The 17,864-nt window shown below is 36.9% G+C and overlaps 1 protein-coding gene across 1 annotated transcript; it reads right to left on the minus strand.

Annotated features, from left to right (window-relative positions):
* Positions 1-4,949: 4,949 nt before the first annotated feature.
* LOC108696953 (serine/threonine-protein kinase akt-2-like) lies at positions 4,950-9,731 on the minus strand. The gene is made up of 9 exons (XM_041570030.1): positions 9,605-9,731; positions 8,981-9,015; positions 8,824-8,879; positions 8,557-8,632; positions 7,800-7,891; positions 6,610-6,786; positions 6,127-6,189; positions 5,305-5,381; positions 4,950-4,957 (listed from the first exon to the last, which is right to left on the minus strand). The coding sequence occupies exons 1-9, from the start codon at positions 9,729-9,731 to the stop codon at positions 4,950-4,952; spliced, it is 711 nt and encodes a 236-aa protein (XP_041425964.1).
* Between the last annotated feature and the right edge of the window lie 8,133 nt (positions 9,732-17,864).

Genomic DNA, 17,864 nt, shown 5'->3' on the forward strand with positions numbered 1-17,864 from the left:
AAATTTCCAGGATCAATCCAAATTTGCTAGGAGCCAATTTGCTAGAAGCCAATCTGTCCTCAACCACAAGGTATACTGTATAGGTGGAGAGCAGGTAGAAATGTTGCCCTGGAGGGAATTGATTGCTTGATTAAGGAATCCGTAACTGTCCTTGGCAAATAAAATGTTCACTAGCAACTGCAATGGTCAACTGCCAAACGATGATTGAGTGGTTGGTACCATGGTAAATAAAGTTAGGTTGGAGCGGCACACTCATCATTCTAGGAATTTGAAATCTAGATCTAAGATGATACTAAAAGATAGACTACAAAAAGTGGTGGTAAATAGAACATTTTCTGATTGGGCCAGTGTTGTTAGTGGAGTACTGCAGGGCTCTGTACTTGCCCCTTTGCTTTTCAACTTGTTTATTAATGACCTGGAGGTGGCCATTGAAAGTACTTTTTCTGTTTTTGCAGATGATACTAAATTGTGCAGAACTATAGGTTCCATGCAGGATGCTGCCACTTTGCACAGTGATTTGTCTAAACTGGAAAACTGGGCAGCAAACTGGAAAATGAGGTTCAATGTTGATAAATGCAGGTTATGCACTTTGGCAGGAATAATATAAATGCAAGTTATACACTAAATGGCAGTGTGTTGGGAGTTTCCTTAAATGAGAAGGATCTTGGGGTTTTTGTAGATAACAAGTTGTCTAATTCCAGGCAGTGCCATACTTTGGCTACTAAAGCAAATAAAGTTCTTGCATAAAAAAAGGGCATTAACTCAAGGGATGAAAACATAATTCTGTCTCTTTATAGGTCCCTGGTGAGGCCTCATCTGGAGTATGGGGGCAGTTTTGGACTCCAGTCCTTAAGAGGGATATAAATGAGCTGGAGAGAGTGCAGAGACTAAGTGCAACTAAACTGGTTAGAGGGAGGGAAGAGTTAAATTATGAGGGGAGACTGACAAGGTTGGGGTTGTTTTCTCTGGAAAAAAGGCGCTTGTGAGGGGACATGATTAGACTTTACAAGTACATTAGAGGACATTATAGACAAATAAGCAGGGGACCTTTTTACCCATACAGAGAATCACGTACCAGAGGCCTCCCCTTCAGACTAGAGGAAAAGAAGTTTCATTTAAAGGAACATGGGTGGTTCTTCACAGTGGGATTGTGGAATGCACTGCCGGGTGATGTTGAGTCTGTTTAATTAGGGCTTGGATGATTTCTTGGACAGACATCATACAAAGGCTATTGTGATACTAAACTCTATAGTTAGTATAGATATGGGTATATAGAATTTATGTGACAGTAGGGAGGGGTGTATGTATGGATGCTGGGGTTTCATTTACAGGGGTTGAACTTGATGGACTTTGTCTTTTACAACCCAATTTAATTATGTAACTATGTAACTTGGAACACATTCAAATGTCCTCCAGGTTTTACTCATGCTTACCATTGCATCTGGATATTTCAGTGCTACTTTCTCTTCTTGTATTTGGTGTTGGTTACAGTGGGACAAGATGTTTGAGAAGAAACATATATAAACTATTCATTGCCCTGCAACAACTCTGCACCTACAGCTTACGGGAGCCTAAACAAATATGTACAAATGAAACATTCAGGTCTTTAACTAACCCTCCCGGCATTGTCTGCTGTACAGTATATACAAAATAGATAGAAGCGCAGTCATTATGCAAGTAATTATTGTGCTCGCAAGTGTAATATAGGGGGAATTAAGTGCTCCTACACAAGGCTATTGTTAGTGTTTATTTTTGGGTTACAGTGGTTGTTCTTATTAAAGGAGAAATTGTACTTTTGTTTTATAGATGCCTGAAATCCTTATTTGTGTGGTAGTGCTCGGCAATAGGCTCTGCTCATGGTTCAATTTTGAATGGCGAATTCTGTTTATTATTTTGTGGCTTTTTCGCAACACCCGACCACTACTTCTCTGCTACTTTTTTCGAACAAGTCCTTATTCTACTTATTTCCTGTTTGGTTTTTTTTTGCGGTTTTGCCTGAAAATCATGAAAAAGTAAAATTTTAAGGCTAAACCCAGCACAGACCATGAAAACTTCAAATTACGATAGATGCCTCTCCCATTGACTTATACAGGATTTCAACAGGACTGAGATGGTGGATTTTCAGATTCAGGCTTTTTGCAACATCGAGGTATAATAAATCTCAAAATAATAGGCTCAGCCTATGACTAAGTGTCCCTGGTAGACACAAAACGCATCAAGCCTTGGTTTTTAATTATGGAGAATAAAATGTAAGCTTTTAGCCTTTTACTATCTGACTACTATTTTGTGGGTCCAGGCTTGTGCCGGCCTCTTCTGATGTCTCCTACCATAGAAACGAGTAAGGAAAGCATGCTATTGGTCTGGAGTTACACTCTCGGCCCACAGAATGGTGAAAACATTTTTTTCACAGTCTGTGTACAATGTTCCTTATCTTTACGCCATGGCCTTTCTCAAACAAATAATACTTGTTTAAACAAATGTATTTTAAATTGGACGTGAGGCGTCCATTTTTATTTGGTAAGTGTAGGTTGGTCTTCACTCCTTTCAATCAATTATCCAGGTACAAATAAAAGTCTCTTGATGTTCTTCATAGGTTGTCCGTCCATAACTGGAATAATTCCTGAACATCACGTTCCGAGGTCTCTGTTTTTCTATCCATCTCTTAGATCCATCTTCCTTTTATGCCATTTTCCGTAGGAATACTTTTTCAGGTTTCCGTTTCTGAAGATTCTGAACATACTGGATAATCTAACTCCTTTAAGGCCATTTTGGTTTCATTTAAGAGCTGTAATGTCATTTGTGGTGGTAACAATGCAAATCCTTCAGTGCAGGTCTCTGGAACTTTTATTTTTGGAACAAATGGAGGCGGGACTTCTTTTTTCTGTAAAGCCTCCCAGTCTAATCCCTAGAAAAGAGGAGAAAGAAAACGGCAATTACAAGCAATTCTCTGCTTGTAAAATGAATCCAGATGAACTGTATAGAGGATGTGAGTAATATCAAATAAAAGTCATAAACAGAGGGACTTGCATCAATCGCTCCAAACATGGAGGCTCATCAAGATGCCTAAACAACTTACCTCAAAGAAATCACTTTTCTTCACATCCTCAGCACCATTTATGCCAGACCCAAGGCGACGATATGAGGTTTTGGTCAATAGCTGCAAAAAAAAAAAACATACAAATTAAAACGAATTAAACAATATACAGACAGCATCGTCTTAGCAATATGTTATGATTTTAAGTGGGTTCCAGACCATTTCAATCTAAAGACATTTGTAACCTATGGAACTGGGGACTTGACCACCACAATGTCCTCAAAAGGTGAATCATTTATGGACCTTTGCTATAGGCTGGACATTCAGAAATAGTAACTGTACATTTATTTTATTTAATGGAAGAATAAAATGCTAATCTAACAGGTATGGCATCTGTTATCCAGAAAGCTTAAATTACGGGAAGGCCATCTACCACAGACTCAATTTTAATCAAATAATTAAAATTCTTTAGAATAATTTCCTTTTTCTCTGTAATAATAAAGCAGTACAAGTATGGGGGTCTGTTATCCGGAAACCTGTTATCCAGAAAGCTTCAAATTATTTAAAAGCCATCTCCCATAGACTCCATTTTATTCCAATAATCCAAATTTTTAAAAATAATTTCTTCTATCTCTGTAATAATAAAAACAGTAGCTTGTACTTGATCCCAACTAAGATATAATTAATCCTAGTTGGTGGCAAAACAATCCCATTGGGCTTATTTAATCTTTAAACAATCATTAAGATGATTTAAGGATATAGATGCAATTTACAGTAATCTGGAAAACCCTGGTCCTGAGCATTCTGGATAACAGGTCCCATGCCTCTACAAACCTTTACATGGCACGGACCTGATTCCCTGAGGATGATTTTTTTAAATTCCCCAAATTGCCTAATTTTGCCTAGTTTTAATCCATCTAGTAAATTGGCCAGGAATTCCCGGGAAATCGGGGAAAAGAGTATAATATGATTTGATAATAAGAATGTAAAACTGTGTGTGTAACAGTAAGGACAAATATAAGTGTGGGTGTGAGTGATAATGGAAGGGGTCGTCTCACATTGCACATTAGAACTCACTTGTGTTATTATATTTGAGATTTCCGGGGATAGAGATGGCGGATATATCGGCTCTCCGTAGACAATGTTATAAATAATTTCATCAGGGTCGTTTCCTGTAAAGGGCAACTGCAAGACAAAAACAACACTTGGGTTAATTAACTTGCAACAATAGCAAAGCACTGTCATATATGGGCCTGTGTTTCTAGGATTAAGTCCATAACCCCAATAATAAGTAGACGTTTAAAAAAATGACTTGGGCTAAATCTATGGGCAAGCTCGGCTCCATCCATGGAATCTATTGAAGTTCACTTACCTCACTGAGGCGCATTAAATAAATGCACACGCCCAATCCCCACCAGTCCACTGATCTTGTGTAGGGATACCGTGTAAACATTTCCGGGGCCATAAACGGTAAAGTTCCACATTGGGTTTGGCTTCTGTCGGTAAAACTCATTCCTGAAGAAGAAAGTAAAAAGTCAGTCAAGTTAGATCATTTCTACATTTCATTATTATTTTCCTGTATTTATAGAGTGTGAACATAGATGATCATTTTCATTGCTCTCTGCCCCTGAGTCACAGACATGATTCACTAACTAGTTTCAATTAAGTTACAATGAACTTGCATGTAAGGGGGGTACATTTAAACTAAGGGAAGAAATTAGGGTAAGTGAAGTAAACGGAGGAGTAGCTACAGAGGAAGCAGACCCTGTGGCTGCAGGGGGCCCAGGAGGTGTAGGAGCCCCATGAGGCTCTAATAATTCATTTACAATTTCAATAAATATTGGTAAAATAGATCAACCTCTAGATATTTTTGGGGACTTAAAAATAATTTGCTGTGGGGCCCAGTAATATCTAGTTACTCGACTGGGAAAAAACCAACACAGACACAGGGAAAATGTACAAATTCCAGCAGCAGTTCTACCTCTGCCCATCATGCCGCCTTAAAACGACTCTATTAACTGGACACATTAATCAGTTTTCCCATGAGTCATGTGTTTATTTCTTACAAGTGACAAATACATAGAAGTACCAGCGTCACTTCCTTTATTGTCTTGAAATAAAATGAGAGATTGGAAAGTTGTGTTTGTGTGTCAGAGGCAGATACATCACTCGTTCTTGTGTCCATTTGCTCATCCATTTGGTTTGAATGAATTGAATAAATCCTCCCTGTCTAGAGTTCAGTGCTATGGAATTATAACTAGAAATCTTACCTTCTTTGCTAATTCCAAAGTCAGTAATTTTGGCGTATCCGTCTCTATCCAGCAATACATTTTCTAGTTTTAAATCCCTGCAATGAAAACAAATGAACATTTTAAAATTAAACTAAATAAAAACATTTCTATTAAGTATAAAGAAGCTAAATAAGGCAGAAATGGGGACATGGCTGTGTAATTAGGGTCAGACTGGGCCTGTGGGGCAACCGGGGAAAAAACCCAGTCACCCTGCAAACCCAGACCCACTCCTTGTGCCACTCCCTGGACTCCTCTACTGACCCCTATTCCATCATGATTAGAAGTAAGGTGCAGGGGGGTTGTTACTGGGGCAGGGGGCAGGGAGAGGGGGGTTGTGACTGGGGTGGGGAGCTGGGGAAGGGGGTTTTGGTAGGGTTGCCACCTGGCCGGTATTTTACTGGCCTGGCTGGTAAAAATGATGGTTGAGCCCAATGTTATTAATGGGGAAAAAGATAAATATATAGGAAGGTCAGTGATCCCAATGTTATTAATAGGGAATAAAGATAAATATATAGGAAGGTCAGTGATCCCAATGTTATTAATAGGGAATAAAGATAAATATATAGGAAGGTCAGTGATCCCAATGTTATTAATAGGGAATAAAGATAAATATATAGGAAGGTCACTGATTCCAATGTTATTAACGGGGAAAAAGATAAAGATATAGGAAGGCCGGTATTTTTTTACAGAAAAGGTGGCAACCCTAGGTTGTGGCTGGGGCCGGGGGGGAGGTATGTGGGATGCTCTGGTTGATCCCAGACCCCCAGTCCAATGCTGTGTGTAACGTTCAGTAGTACTTACCTATGGGTGATGTTCCGATCATGCAAAAACTGCAGCCCAAGTACAATACAGGCGGAATAAAATCTAAAAGATAAACAAACACAAATATATTATAGTAATTCATTTATAAGTGCACCTGGATTGGGATATTAATGGTAGGGAAATCTTTATTAATTCCTCTAGAGCACAGCCATACTCTTTCTTCCCACTGAAATGAATGGAGGGCTGAGTTTTACTTCTTGGGATCCAGATATTCTTATAAAAATGTTGGTGACAGTTTTACTTGGGCCATGAATGATCAAAGCACTTTCCTCTCGACTGATCTTATTATGGGACTAATTCTCAGGGAAATACTGGAAGTTCCAGCTTGTCTAGTGGGAAAGAAACAATCTCCCATACACTGTCTATGGATACCCCAATGGCAATGGTGCTATTTAGGTGCAAGGTGAGAATAACATAAGGATATAACCTGACACCTTCCCTAAAACTCCCAGTGGTACTTACCTAGTTCTCTCCTGTGACATTCCGTCTCTGACCAAATGGGATACCAAGTCTCCTCCTTCTACAAACTCCATTGCCAGGCAGGTATAATGATCCGTAGAGAAAGAGGCGAATAATCTAGTAAGGAAGTGGCAATTTTCCTTCTTGGCCAATAGCAGGATCCGTTGCTCTCGGAGAACACTGGCAAAGAAATAACATCATCAGTTTCAATACAGGAGAATCATACACAGGACTAGTTCTACAACTGAGACTGGGGCAGAGCCTGTAATGGGGAGGCCCATTTATTAAGTAACCCCCCCCCCCCAATATATCATTTATGAACTCAAAGTAATGGGTCTGTTGTTTATAGTTCCATAGCTGTATTAAGAATCAAATACAATTAAAATATAAACCCAGCTGTGACAATTACGGTGTGATCCCCAAAAATAATAAATAATAACCAATATTTGAATTTATGTGAAGCCTTTTCCTATTTTAAAAGCATCAAATGTATAAGACTACAGGGCAGCAAATTATATATATTTTTATGGAAAAAGTTAATATTATTTTAACGCCTGAAATTCAGTCCTTAAAGGATAAACTAACGCCTAACTAAAGAATTAGCTAGAAATGTTGTACATGATGTTTTGTGCTTCTGTACCAGCCCAAGGCAACCACAGCCCTTTAGCAGTAAATATCTGTGTCTCCAAAGATGCCCCAGTAGCTCCCCATCTTCTTTTCTGCTGATTCACTGCACATGCTCTGTGCTGCTGTCACTTACTGAGCTTAGGGAGCCACTCACAATATACAGTACACATAGAATAGAAATGTCACAATATAAGGCTGATTAGTAATTAATACACATAATTACTACATGGCAGCACAGAAACCAGTGCAATTAGCATCAGAATAGAATAATCAGCAAACCTGTAGCATCAGCTTATATTACAGCCAGGGAAGCTCATTTTCTGCTGGATAATTAGTGACGAGCCCTAAGCTTAGCTTCTCAACAGCCAATCAGAGCCCACTGAGCATGTGAGTGTCACAGACACTTTCCAAGATGGTGACCCCCTGTGACAAGTTTGAAGTCCTGGATCATTGCTGCTATTGACAAGCTCAAACTTTAGCCTCGTGCAATAAATTCACTATATAAAATATGCCATTTTTAGCCATATTCGTTTTTAGGATTTGGTTCTCGTTTAAGAATAACTCACCTAGCAAACGCCGTAGGTTCATCCATATAAAAGCTTTCAATAGTCTTAATGGCAACGGCCCTTCCTGTTTTTCTGTAGTTTGCCTTATAGACCTGAAATGAAAAAGTGCAGCGTTTATACACAATACATGTTTCATCTTACACACAATTAAATGAATTAGCAACAAGAGTTGCTCATGTAGATTAATGTGTCTGTAATGCAAATCTGCAAAACTGGTATTTTAGGGGCTCATTTAATGACAGTTTGCACCGGGCCTAGTAATTCATAGTAACTTATAGCCACTAGGGGATACTGAACTTTATGCAGACTTTTGATGTCCCCCGTAATGTGCCAAAAGTGTCAGAGTAGGATGTTATGCAATATATTGCTTGTGTGTTTCAATTGCAAGAGGGTTATTTACTAAAGTCCGGTTGTGCTTTTTGGTGCAAAACTCAAATTTTTGGGATTTACTAAAGTCCAATGCTGCAAAAAGTCTAAATCTGAAAATCCGGCATCCCAAAAATCGGACTATTTCAGGCAAAAATATAAGAAATTTGGGCTTTTCTGGTTTTCGCTCAATTTTATCAAGTTTCCCCCAATCCCCCAAGTTTCCCCCAATCCAATGAAATTGTGCTTTTTCAATAATAAATTAGGATTGATTCTAGTTTGGTTGGACATTTTTTATTTAAGTAATCGGGAAAATATTGGATTTAAGTAAATAACCCTCCAAGTGTAATGTTCATAAAGATATATCGTATTTAAAGGCAAAGTAACTCACCTTTCCATATGATCCCTCACCAAGAAGTGACTGGATGTTGAAGTCATCGATAGATGGTGGGGTTCCACACACAAGCCTGAAAGCAAATAAATACACTTGATTAACCCTTTTGTTTGTTTCACTGGTTCTTTCACAGTTCTAGACTAAGAAAAAGAAACGTATAACAGGCAATCTAATGGAACATATATCCACCATCAACAAGAACTCATGCAATGTGCCACCCAAAATGGACCCCAAGAAAGCAACAGACAGATCTTATATCCATACCTTGTGTGGTTCAGGGCAGTATCAATCCTTTGGATGGTAGAATCAAAGCGAGTATTCTAGGGAGGAGAAGGGAATAACATTAATTTGGGCTCACAATGTCATTTAAGAATAAAATCTCTTGGAAGTTTGTTTTAAAATATCAAATATGAAAACTTACCCCCTGGTTCTCAGGATGAGCAAAGCTTAGAAGTCCTGTAAAAGAAAAAAAAGATATGGTTCAGAAAGAAGCCACTACAAACACCAGAATGTATAAGTGAGTGTGAATAAAAAGTCTGTAGCGTAACTAGGTGTTACTGGGCCCCACAGCAAATTAATCTTAGGGCCCCCAACATATACAGATTTTGTCCTGATTTACCAAGATATGTTGAAATTGATCATTAATTAGGGCTTCATGGGGCCCCTATACCTACTGGGGCCCCTGTAGCCATAAGATCTATTTCCTCTTTAGTTACGCCCCTGCCTAAAGGTTACACCCCTGCCTAAAGTCTATAGGTTTCTTGGATACACAGGACTTCTGTCCAGGAGGGGCTGATCCCAAACCTATACCTGCACCTTCCATGTACTTAAAGTTTGACTGCTCTGTCTGTGATGTGAATGTATGTATATATATATATATATATATATATATATATATATATATATATATATATATATTATATATATATATATGGAGAGCTCTAGCCCAATATATATTTAGTATAGGGATCTAACTGTGATGATCATTGTGCTTGGAAAGCAGAATAAAACTCAGAATAAGAAATATTTTTTTTAAAAACTGCACCTGGAGGGGTCGGAGCTATTCTCTCGCTATCTATCCTTTCTAAATGTTCCATCTTCTCTTCCTCATTTCTATCTTGATTCACTGAATAAAATTCTGCCCTCTCTTCTTTATTTTCATCTCCAATCATTCTAATTAGCTCGTGCTCCTCCTCGATCCACTTTCTTTGACTCTCATTAAGTTTAAAGAGCACAACTTCATCATTTTCCTGGGAGCCAAAAGGCAGAGGTGTGATGTTGCTGCTACAGCGCTGTAGTCAGGAGGAAGAAAAAAGCATGTTAAGAACCTAGTGCTAAAAATTACACTATTTAATAAAACCAAAGTCTACAATGTACTGAAAAGATAAAGCCCATTTCATGAGTACCAGGTTAAGTCAGTACAAAAATAATATAGTGTCAGTAGAGTTGTGGTGATGAGTGTATGGACACAGTTTGTAGTAAGTAGCACTGAGACTCACTGTACAAAGCTATATGTCACTCTAAGCCTAATCCTAACCCTATCCCCTATCTTGCAGTTGTTAGACCTGTATAAAGGTAATTTCCCCAGGAGTAAACAGGCTTTTATCTTTCCCAAAAAAGAAACTCACCGGTGGCTCCCAAGCAAGATCTTCATTTTCTATTGAGCAACTTCTCCTTGAATGATCTAGGGGGAAAACAAATAATGGTCATCTCTATGTACCAAACACCATTAGGAACTGTACATATAAAATGATTCTGCAAAGGAAAAGCATCTCTTATTGACTATAGGGTTTTAAAGGCAGAGCAGGACTTGGTTTAGTTCCAGGCATTTGATCTGCTATTAGGAAATGTTAATACTGCCACAGTCAAATACTACTATGGTAACTCTTTGCAGAAATAAGGTGAAAATGTAACCGGCTTCTGCTGTGGGTAAAGTCTGGCTTATAACATTACTAGCAGTTGTAACAAACAAACAAGCCTTCAAGTAGTGTCAGACCAAGACCCTCTGATAAAGAGACCACATTCTCTGGACACTGTAGTAGGAAATATGTATAGAACTTTAAAACTGTCATATTACTACTCAGGGCAGGCCAAGACCTTACATTTAGAAATGCTCTTCCCCTGCATTTACATTAATATCCGGTTTCTTACAAACTTTACCTGGAGTGATCGATCTAATAATGTCTTCCTCGATCCACTCTCTTTCTATGTCATCCAGTGAAATGACTTCAGTTTCATCATCTTTCAGGTGTAAAACAGGTGTATATTCTATGCTGCTACTATAGACCTATAGCAAGGGCAAATAAAAAAAGAGTGTTAAGAAAATGAGGAGAAAATAAAACTAAAATGAATGCAAGAAGTACACCGTTTTAATACCATGAGAATAATAAAACCATTGGTCATAGTATATGATCCATACTAAGTTCAGTTTATAAGTAGCAAGTTATGAAGTCAGTACAACAATAATCCAATATAGTTTATTAATGAATTTCATATAAGGCTCCCTATCCCCCCACATTGCAGTTCCCTGACCAGTATAAAGCCAATAGCAGCCTGGTTCTTTTATGTGATCTAATATCATTATAATTTAGACAAAATCAAATCCCCATGGATATTATTCAATTCTCATAGATATTATTCTATTATCATCCTTCCCAAACACAAAACTCACCAGTTTGCTCCAAGCAGGATCTTCATTTTCTATCCAGCACTGTCTCCTAAAAGCTGGAGAAAAAAAACAATGGTTCAACTACTAGAAAATAGGAGTAGACATAACAGCTTAAGGCGGGTGTAGGAATAGTTTGGCTTATTCCATTACTGGCAATTTTCAATCAGCCCGTCTAGTGGTGTCAGACCAAACCCGGTTTCAACAAAACCACTGGCTTCCAATAAGGACATTATAAGACTATAGTAGGAAATATGTATATATCTATATAAGCACCTTACATTTCCCCAGATCTTACATTTCATTTACATAAATGGCATAATGATCCTATTTGCTCTTTAACATCAGAAAATCCTACTGCTTACAAACATTACCTAGAGTGATCGGTCTAATTATCTCTTTCTCTTCGTCGATCCACTCTCTGTCTTTGTCATCAAGCACAATGACTTCAATATCATCATCCTCATAGAAAACCTGTATAGATGCTACGTTGCTACTAGAGACCTAAAGCAAGGGCAAATAAAAAAGATAACATTAAGCATTAATGGAGAAAATAAAATTGCAATGGATACAAGAAGAACACTCACTCAATACCATGGGAATAATAAAACAGTGTCTTATTATCCTTCCCACACACCAAACTCACCAGCACGTTCCAAGCAGGATCTTCATTTTCCATCCAGCGATGTCTTCTACAAGAAGCTAGAGAAAAAGACAAACAATGGTTCAACTACTAGTCATCAGTTTCTACCAAACACCATTAGAAACTCTACATATTAAATAGGGATGCACCGAATCCAGGATTCGGTTCGGGATTCGGCCAGGATTCTGCCTTTTTCAGCAGGATTCGGATTCGGCCGAATCCTTCTGTCCAGCCGAACCGAATCCTAATTTCCATATGCAAATTAGGGGTGGGAGGGAAATTGCATGACTTTATGTCAGAAAACAAGGAAGTAAAAAATGTTTTCCCCTTACCACCCCTAATTTGCATATGCAAATTAGGGTTCGGATTCGGTTCGGTATTCGGCCGAATCTTTCACGAAGGATTCGGGGGTTCAGCCGAATCCAAAAAAGTGGAGTCGGTGCATCTCTAATATAGGAAATATGTATATAAGGACATAACTATCACTGCCTAGAACAGCTCAATCCCTTATATTGGAGTGTATTTAGAATTATTTGGCATGTGAGTGATGTATTTAGATGCACTGAGCTGGAAATGAAGCATCTAGGGATACACAATGTGTTAGGCAGGGTTGTGATCGTATTTGCTCTTTATTTTTCCTTAAAAATCTTTACCTGGAGTAACTGCTTCTTCCACATCTTCTTGAGGATATTCTGGTTCATCTGCAAAATCGCTACTGCATTGCTATAGAAGAAACAAGCGAAAGTCACAATTAATCATTTATTAATTATTTATTAATTATTGTAATTTGAAAATCGTATATTCTGTTGCTCTTATGACTTAGGGGCAGATTTATCAAAGGTCCAGGTGAATATTTGAATGAAAAGAATTCAAATTTTGAGCTATTTTTTGTGTACTTCGACTAAGGAACTGGCAAAATTCGATTAGAATGTATCATGTACTGTCTCTTTAAAAATTTGCAAAAACCTGCCGAATTGCTGTTTTAGCCTATGGGGGACCTCCTAGAACCTATTTGGAGTCAATTGGTGGACTTTGAAAAATCAAAGTTTTTTTTGGGGAAAACTTTGAATCGAATCCGATCTATTGCGATACTCCTTTAATTAATATGATTCAAATTCAGCCGAATACGAACCTATTCGATTGAAAATGGACCTATTCGACCATAACAAACTTCAACTTAATTTCAGTTGGTCTTTTTGAATTTGAAGTTTTTTCAATTCAAAATTTGAGCCTTGACAAATATACCCCACAAACAGTATTGGCTCAAGGGCTAAATACCAACCAATAAAGCAGTGAGCTCCAATAAATGAACTTGCCAATCAGATTCTGCCCTGGAATCATGTACGGGCTTGTGATTGGCAGATGATTTATGTTCCCATTCCCTTGTTACTATGTAGAAGTTTTCACCCTTACCCTCGTCCTACATCCAAAGAGTCTTGAAATTCTCTTTCGGAGTTTTCTGAGCTTTCCAGGCTTCTTGGTTCCTTCTATAATGTAAAATAGAGAACAAAAATTTCTTTAGAATTTATAGATAAAGTAGGACAGAAATTATAGAAATAAATATATATAAATAGTGATGGACGAATTTATTCGCCAGGTGCGAATTCACTGCGAATTTTGGCGTGTCGCCGGTGGTGAGCAAATTTGCGAAATTGCAGCGAAAAATCGCTGAGTTTTCAGCAGCATCAAAATAATTTGGACGCCAGCAACAATTTGGACCTGGGCAACAATTCTAGGCGTCAGCGACGATTCTGGGTGCCCATTGACTTTAATGGGCGTCAGAATTGTCGCCAGCGTCGGAATTTCGCAGGCGGCAAAATTATTTTGACACCAGCGGCAAAATTAGCAAAACGCAAATTTTCACCATTTCGCTTATTTCACTGGAAATTCTCAAAGGTTTCGGTGAAGCAAAACGGGAGAAATTCGTCTATCACTATATATAAATCTATAGATTCCTTACCTGGAGCTTTCTCAACTGTAGGTTCTGGGCTCAGGGATTTTTCTTTCTCCTGAATTTCAATGTTGTCCTTAATAAATGAAGAAAAGAAAAAGGCAAAAAATTAAATCCTAAACTGAATACAAAGATCAACAGAAAAATGTCTTGTGCATTTATAGCATCGTATTGATGTCTGTATAATAAACATTGTACATTTATGGGTGAAAGAGTAAATATATACAGATTTATTCCTATACAATTGAGTTGCATTAGAATGAATTACAGGCTATTGGTTTGTAGTGAAAGCAAAATTAATGTTGTGTATTGTGTTACTTCCTTTAAATAAATCTTTATCATTTACATAGAGGAATAGGGACAAGTCTCCTTGAGACCATCATGATGGCTGTACCCTTGTAAATGTCCCTGGTCCCTAAATAATTCCAACATTTTAGTCTTACCTTGTTCTTTCGTTGAAATATGTTTCTGAAGATTTTTCGAATTCTTTTACTCATTTTGATTAATCTTAAATTAGAAAAGAAAAACAGAGTTTAAGGATATCAAATTTAACATGAACTTTTTAATAATATTTTATTTCTAAAATTTTATTTCTAAAATACTAACAAATACGTCATTAATTATTACGTATAATTAAGTCGATTTCTAATCTACTATTAGGGGCAGATTTATCAAGGGTCGAATTGAAAATTCAAATTTTTAAATTCTAATTTTGAGTTTATTTTAGTGTAATTCAAATAGCAAATAGTCCAAATTTGATTTGAATTTAAAAAAAATTCCAAATTTGAATTTTGACATTTATCATGTACTGTCCCTTTAAGAATTCAAATTTGACTATTCGCCATTTAAAACCTGCTGAATTGGTGTTTTAGCCTATGGGGGAACCTCCTACAATTAATTTGGATTAATTTGGTGGACTTTTGAAAAAAAATGTTTTTTTTTAAAAAAATTTAAAAAGATTTTTGGTGAAAAAACTCAAAACACATTCGATCTAATTCGATTTGAATTTGATTTGAATTTGCAGCTCGATCCTATTCACCCGTTTTTTAAAAAAATTTGATTTTTTTCAATAAATTTAATTGTTCTTTTTTTTTAAATTTCAAGTTGATGGGAGTTGATGGGAGTTTTTAGAAACTCCCATAAACTCAAAATTCGACCCTTGATAAATCTACCCCTTAGTGTATAATTATTTGTATTGCATTGGTTATTGGTAGTTAAGCAGCTAATTAGCAATAAAGTAATGTAGGCAGCTTAGAAATATCTATGTACTTACTGATTGTTGAAATTTGGTTGTTTAAATAGTCACTAATTAGCACCTAAGAGTCCTGATGCAACTCGATCGGTGGCTAATCAGCAACTGATACTATTCAGTTGGTGAGGTCAGCAGGCTGCTTAGGTCATTGTGACATAATGCCATTGCCATAGCAACGAAGCCTGACTATTATGACATCACAGTGAGTTTAGGATATCAAATTGAACATGAACCTTTTAATATTTCCTTGGAAAAATAGATCTATGTTTCTAAAATACTAATACGTCATTAAACAAAAAAAATAATCTTTGTAAGTGCGGGTATTACATATAATTAAGTCCATTTCTAATCTACTCACAGAGTAAAATTATTTGTATTGTATATGAAATAACTCTTAGTAATTGGTAATTAAGCATCTAATTAGCAATAAAGTAATGTAGGCAGCTTAGAAATATCTATGTACTTACTGGTTGTTGAAATTTGGTTGTTTAAATAGTCACTGATTAGCACCTAAGAGTCTTGATGCAACTCGATCGGTGGCTAATCAGCAACTGATACTATTCAGGTGGTGAGGTCAGCAGGCTGCTTAGGTCATTGTGACATAATGCCATTGCCATAGCAACGAAGCCTGACTATTATGACATCGCCATGTTATTCCAGGTGCACAGGAAGTATTCCTATTGGCTAAAGATTATGTTAACTAATAACTGAATTGAGATGAACAATGATAAGAATATGTTTAATAACATCAACATTATGTTAAAAAGGAACGACAGTAAAACATCAATTTCAAGTTCCCCCCTATTTTACTTTTATTTATGTTGTTTGTTTGTGGTCCCACCTTTATTTTATACATAAAACATTTCCCTGATTTCACTTGGTTTTGTAGGGGCATATTTATCAAAGGTTGAGTGCAAATTCCCCTAGCAACCATGCACTGATATGAATAAGAGACTGGAATATGAATAGGAGAGGCCTGGATATAAAGACGAGGAATAAAAAGTAGCAAAAACAATACATTTGTAGCCTTAGAAAACATTTGATTTTTTAGATGGGGTCAGTGACCCCAATTTGAAAGCTGTAAAGAGTCAGAGGAACAAGGCAAATAATTCAAAAACAATAAAAAGAAACAAACAAAAGCCAATTGAAAAGTTGCGTAGAACGGGCCATTCTATAATATAGTAAAAGTTAAAGTTAAAGTGAACCACCCCTTTAATATTTCCACTTGCCATTGGGGTCAGGAAGGGATTTTTTCCCTCTTGTGGCATAATTGGCTCAAAAAAGCAGCTATATGATCATGCATTTTACATTTAGTGGGTTATTTAATAAAACCCAAATGTTAAAATCTCAAACAATTTGAGTTTTTTTTCAGTATAAAATGTGAATTTTTAGAGAGAGAAAACTCTCTCAATTGTTTTGAGATTTATTATAACCCAAAAAAATCTGAAAATCCACCATCTCCGACCTGTTGAGGTTCTGTATAAGTCATGGGAGAGGCACATACAGTATCTCAATTTGAAGTTTTCTTGGTCTGTGCTGGGTTTAGCCATAAAAATCTGACTTTTATGGACAAAAACTCAAAAAATTTGAATGATTCTGGAAAAAAAGCCCAAACATTTAGAACAATTCAGATTTTCGCTCCATTTTATCGAGTTTTTCGGCAATCCAATTAAATCGGGGTTTTTTTATTGATAAATAAGCTAAAAGTGGGCATGGGAGTAAAGTCATGTTTTTTAAAAAAATAAAATATGATCTAAATTCAGATTTTAGTAAATGACCCCCTTTATTTGTCACAGCAGCGGTAGGACGTTGCCTGAACGGGTAATTTTAATAGATTTATTTGAATAAATTCTGTGGGCCATTTTACCCCATTTCATTTTCAATTGAGGAGTCCCCTTGTCATTAAGGTGTTGCTTTTCATTAGCTTTGCCTTCCTGTACTTGTTGGGTGTAACTGCCCAAACTCATAAGCATTCAGTGTGTTTGACAGGGATTCTGGGAGTTGTAGTATCATAATATCTGATGTGGAGCTACAGATCCTTTTGTAACTTAAATGTTCTCTTGAGAACCTTAAACAGAATATCTGGGAAGGCGCTGAACTTGCTGGTCTTTAATATCTGAGGTAGTTTTCAAAAGTGGGTCAGTGACCCCAACTAAATACAAATGTTCTGTAAAGCTATAAATGTATTGTTGTTGGTTTGTTTTATTGCTCGTCTTTCTATTCAGGCCGCTCCTATTCATATTCCTATAGATTATTCAAATCAATGCATGGTTACTAGGCAAATTTGGACCCTAGCAACCAGCATACTATGCATTGCAAAATGGAGAACTGCTGAATAAAAAGCTAAATAACTCAAAAACCACAAATAATAAAAAATGAAAACCAATTGCAAATTGTCTCAGAATATCCCTCTCTACATCATACTGACAGATATTTAAAGAAACCAAGCAAGAATTTGTAGCCCGTGGTCCAGCTGAAATATTCCTATTCTGTTACTGCAAGACATTTAGTACTGTCCAACTGTGCTAAAAAGAGATAGGGAGGCAGGGGACAGATACTGGTGTTTTCATGGATTTCACGCAGCCTCTGGGGTTTAGAAAATAAAAGCAATTAACATAAAGATGAACCACCCCTTTTAACGTTTAGTATGTTATAGAATAGCCTATTTTAAAGGAGTGCTTGACCTTTAAGTTTACGTTTAGTATGTTATAAAATGGCTGATTCTAAACAACTTTCCAATTGGTCTTCATTATTTATTTTTTATAGTTTTATGAATTATCTGCCTTTGTCTTCT

This window comes from Xenopus laevis, chromosome 7L (assembly GCF_017654675.1).
Source record: "Xenopus laevis strain J_2021 chromosome 7L, Xenopus_laevis_v10.1, whole genome shotgun sequence".
In the NCBI taxonomy this organism is placed as follows: Eukaryota; Metazoa; Chordata; class Amphibia; order Anura; family Pipidae; genus Xenopus; species Xenopus laevis.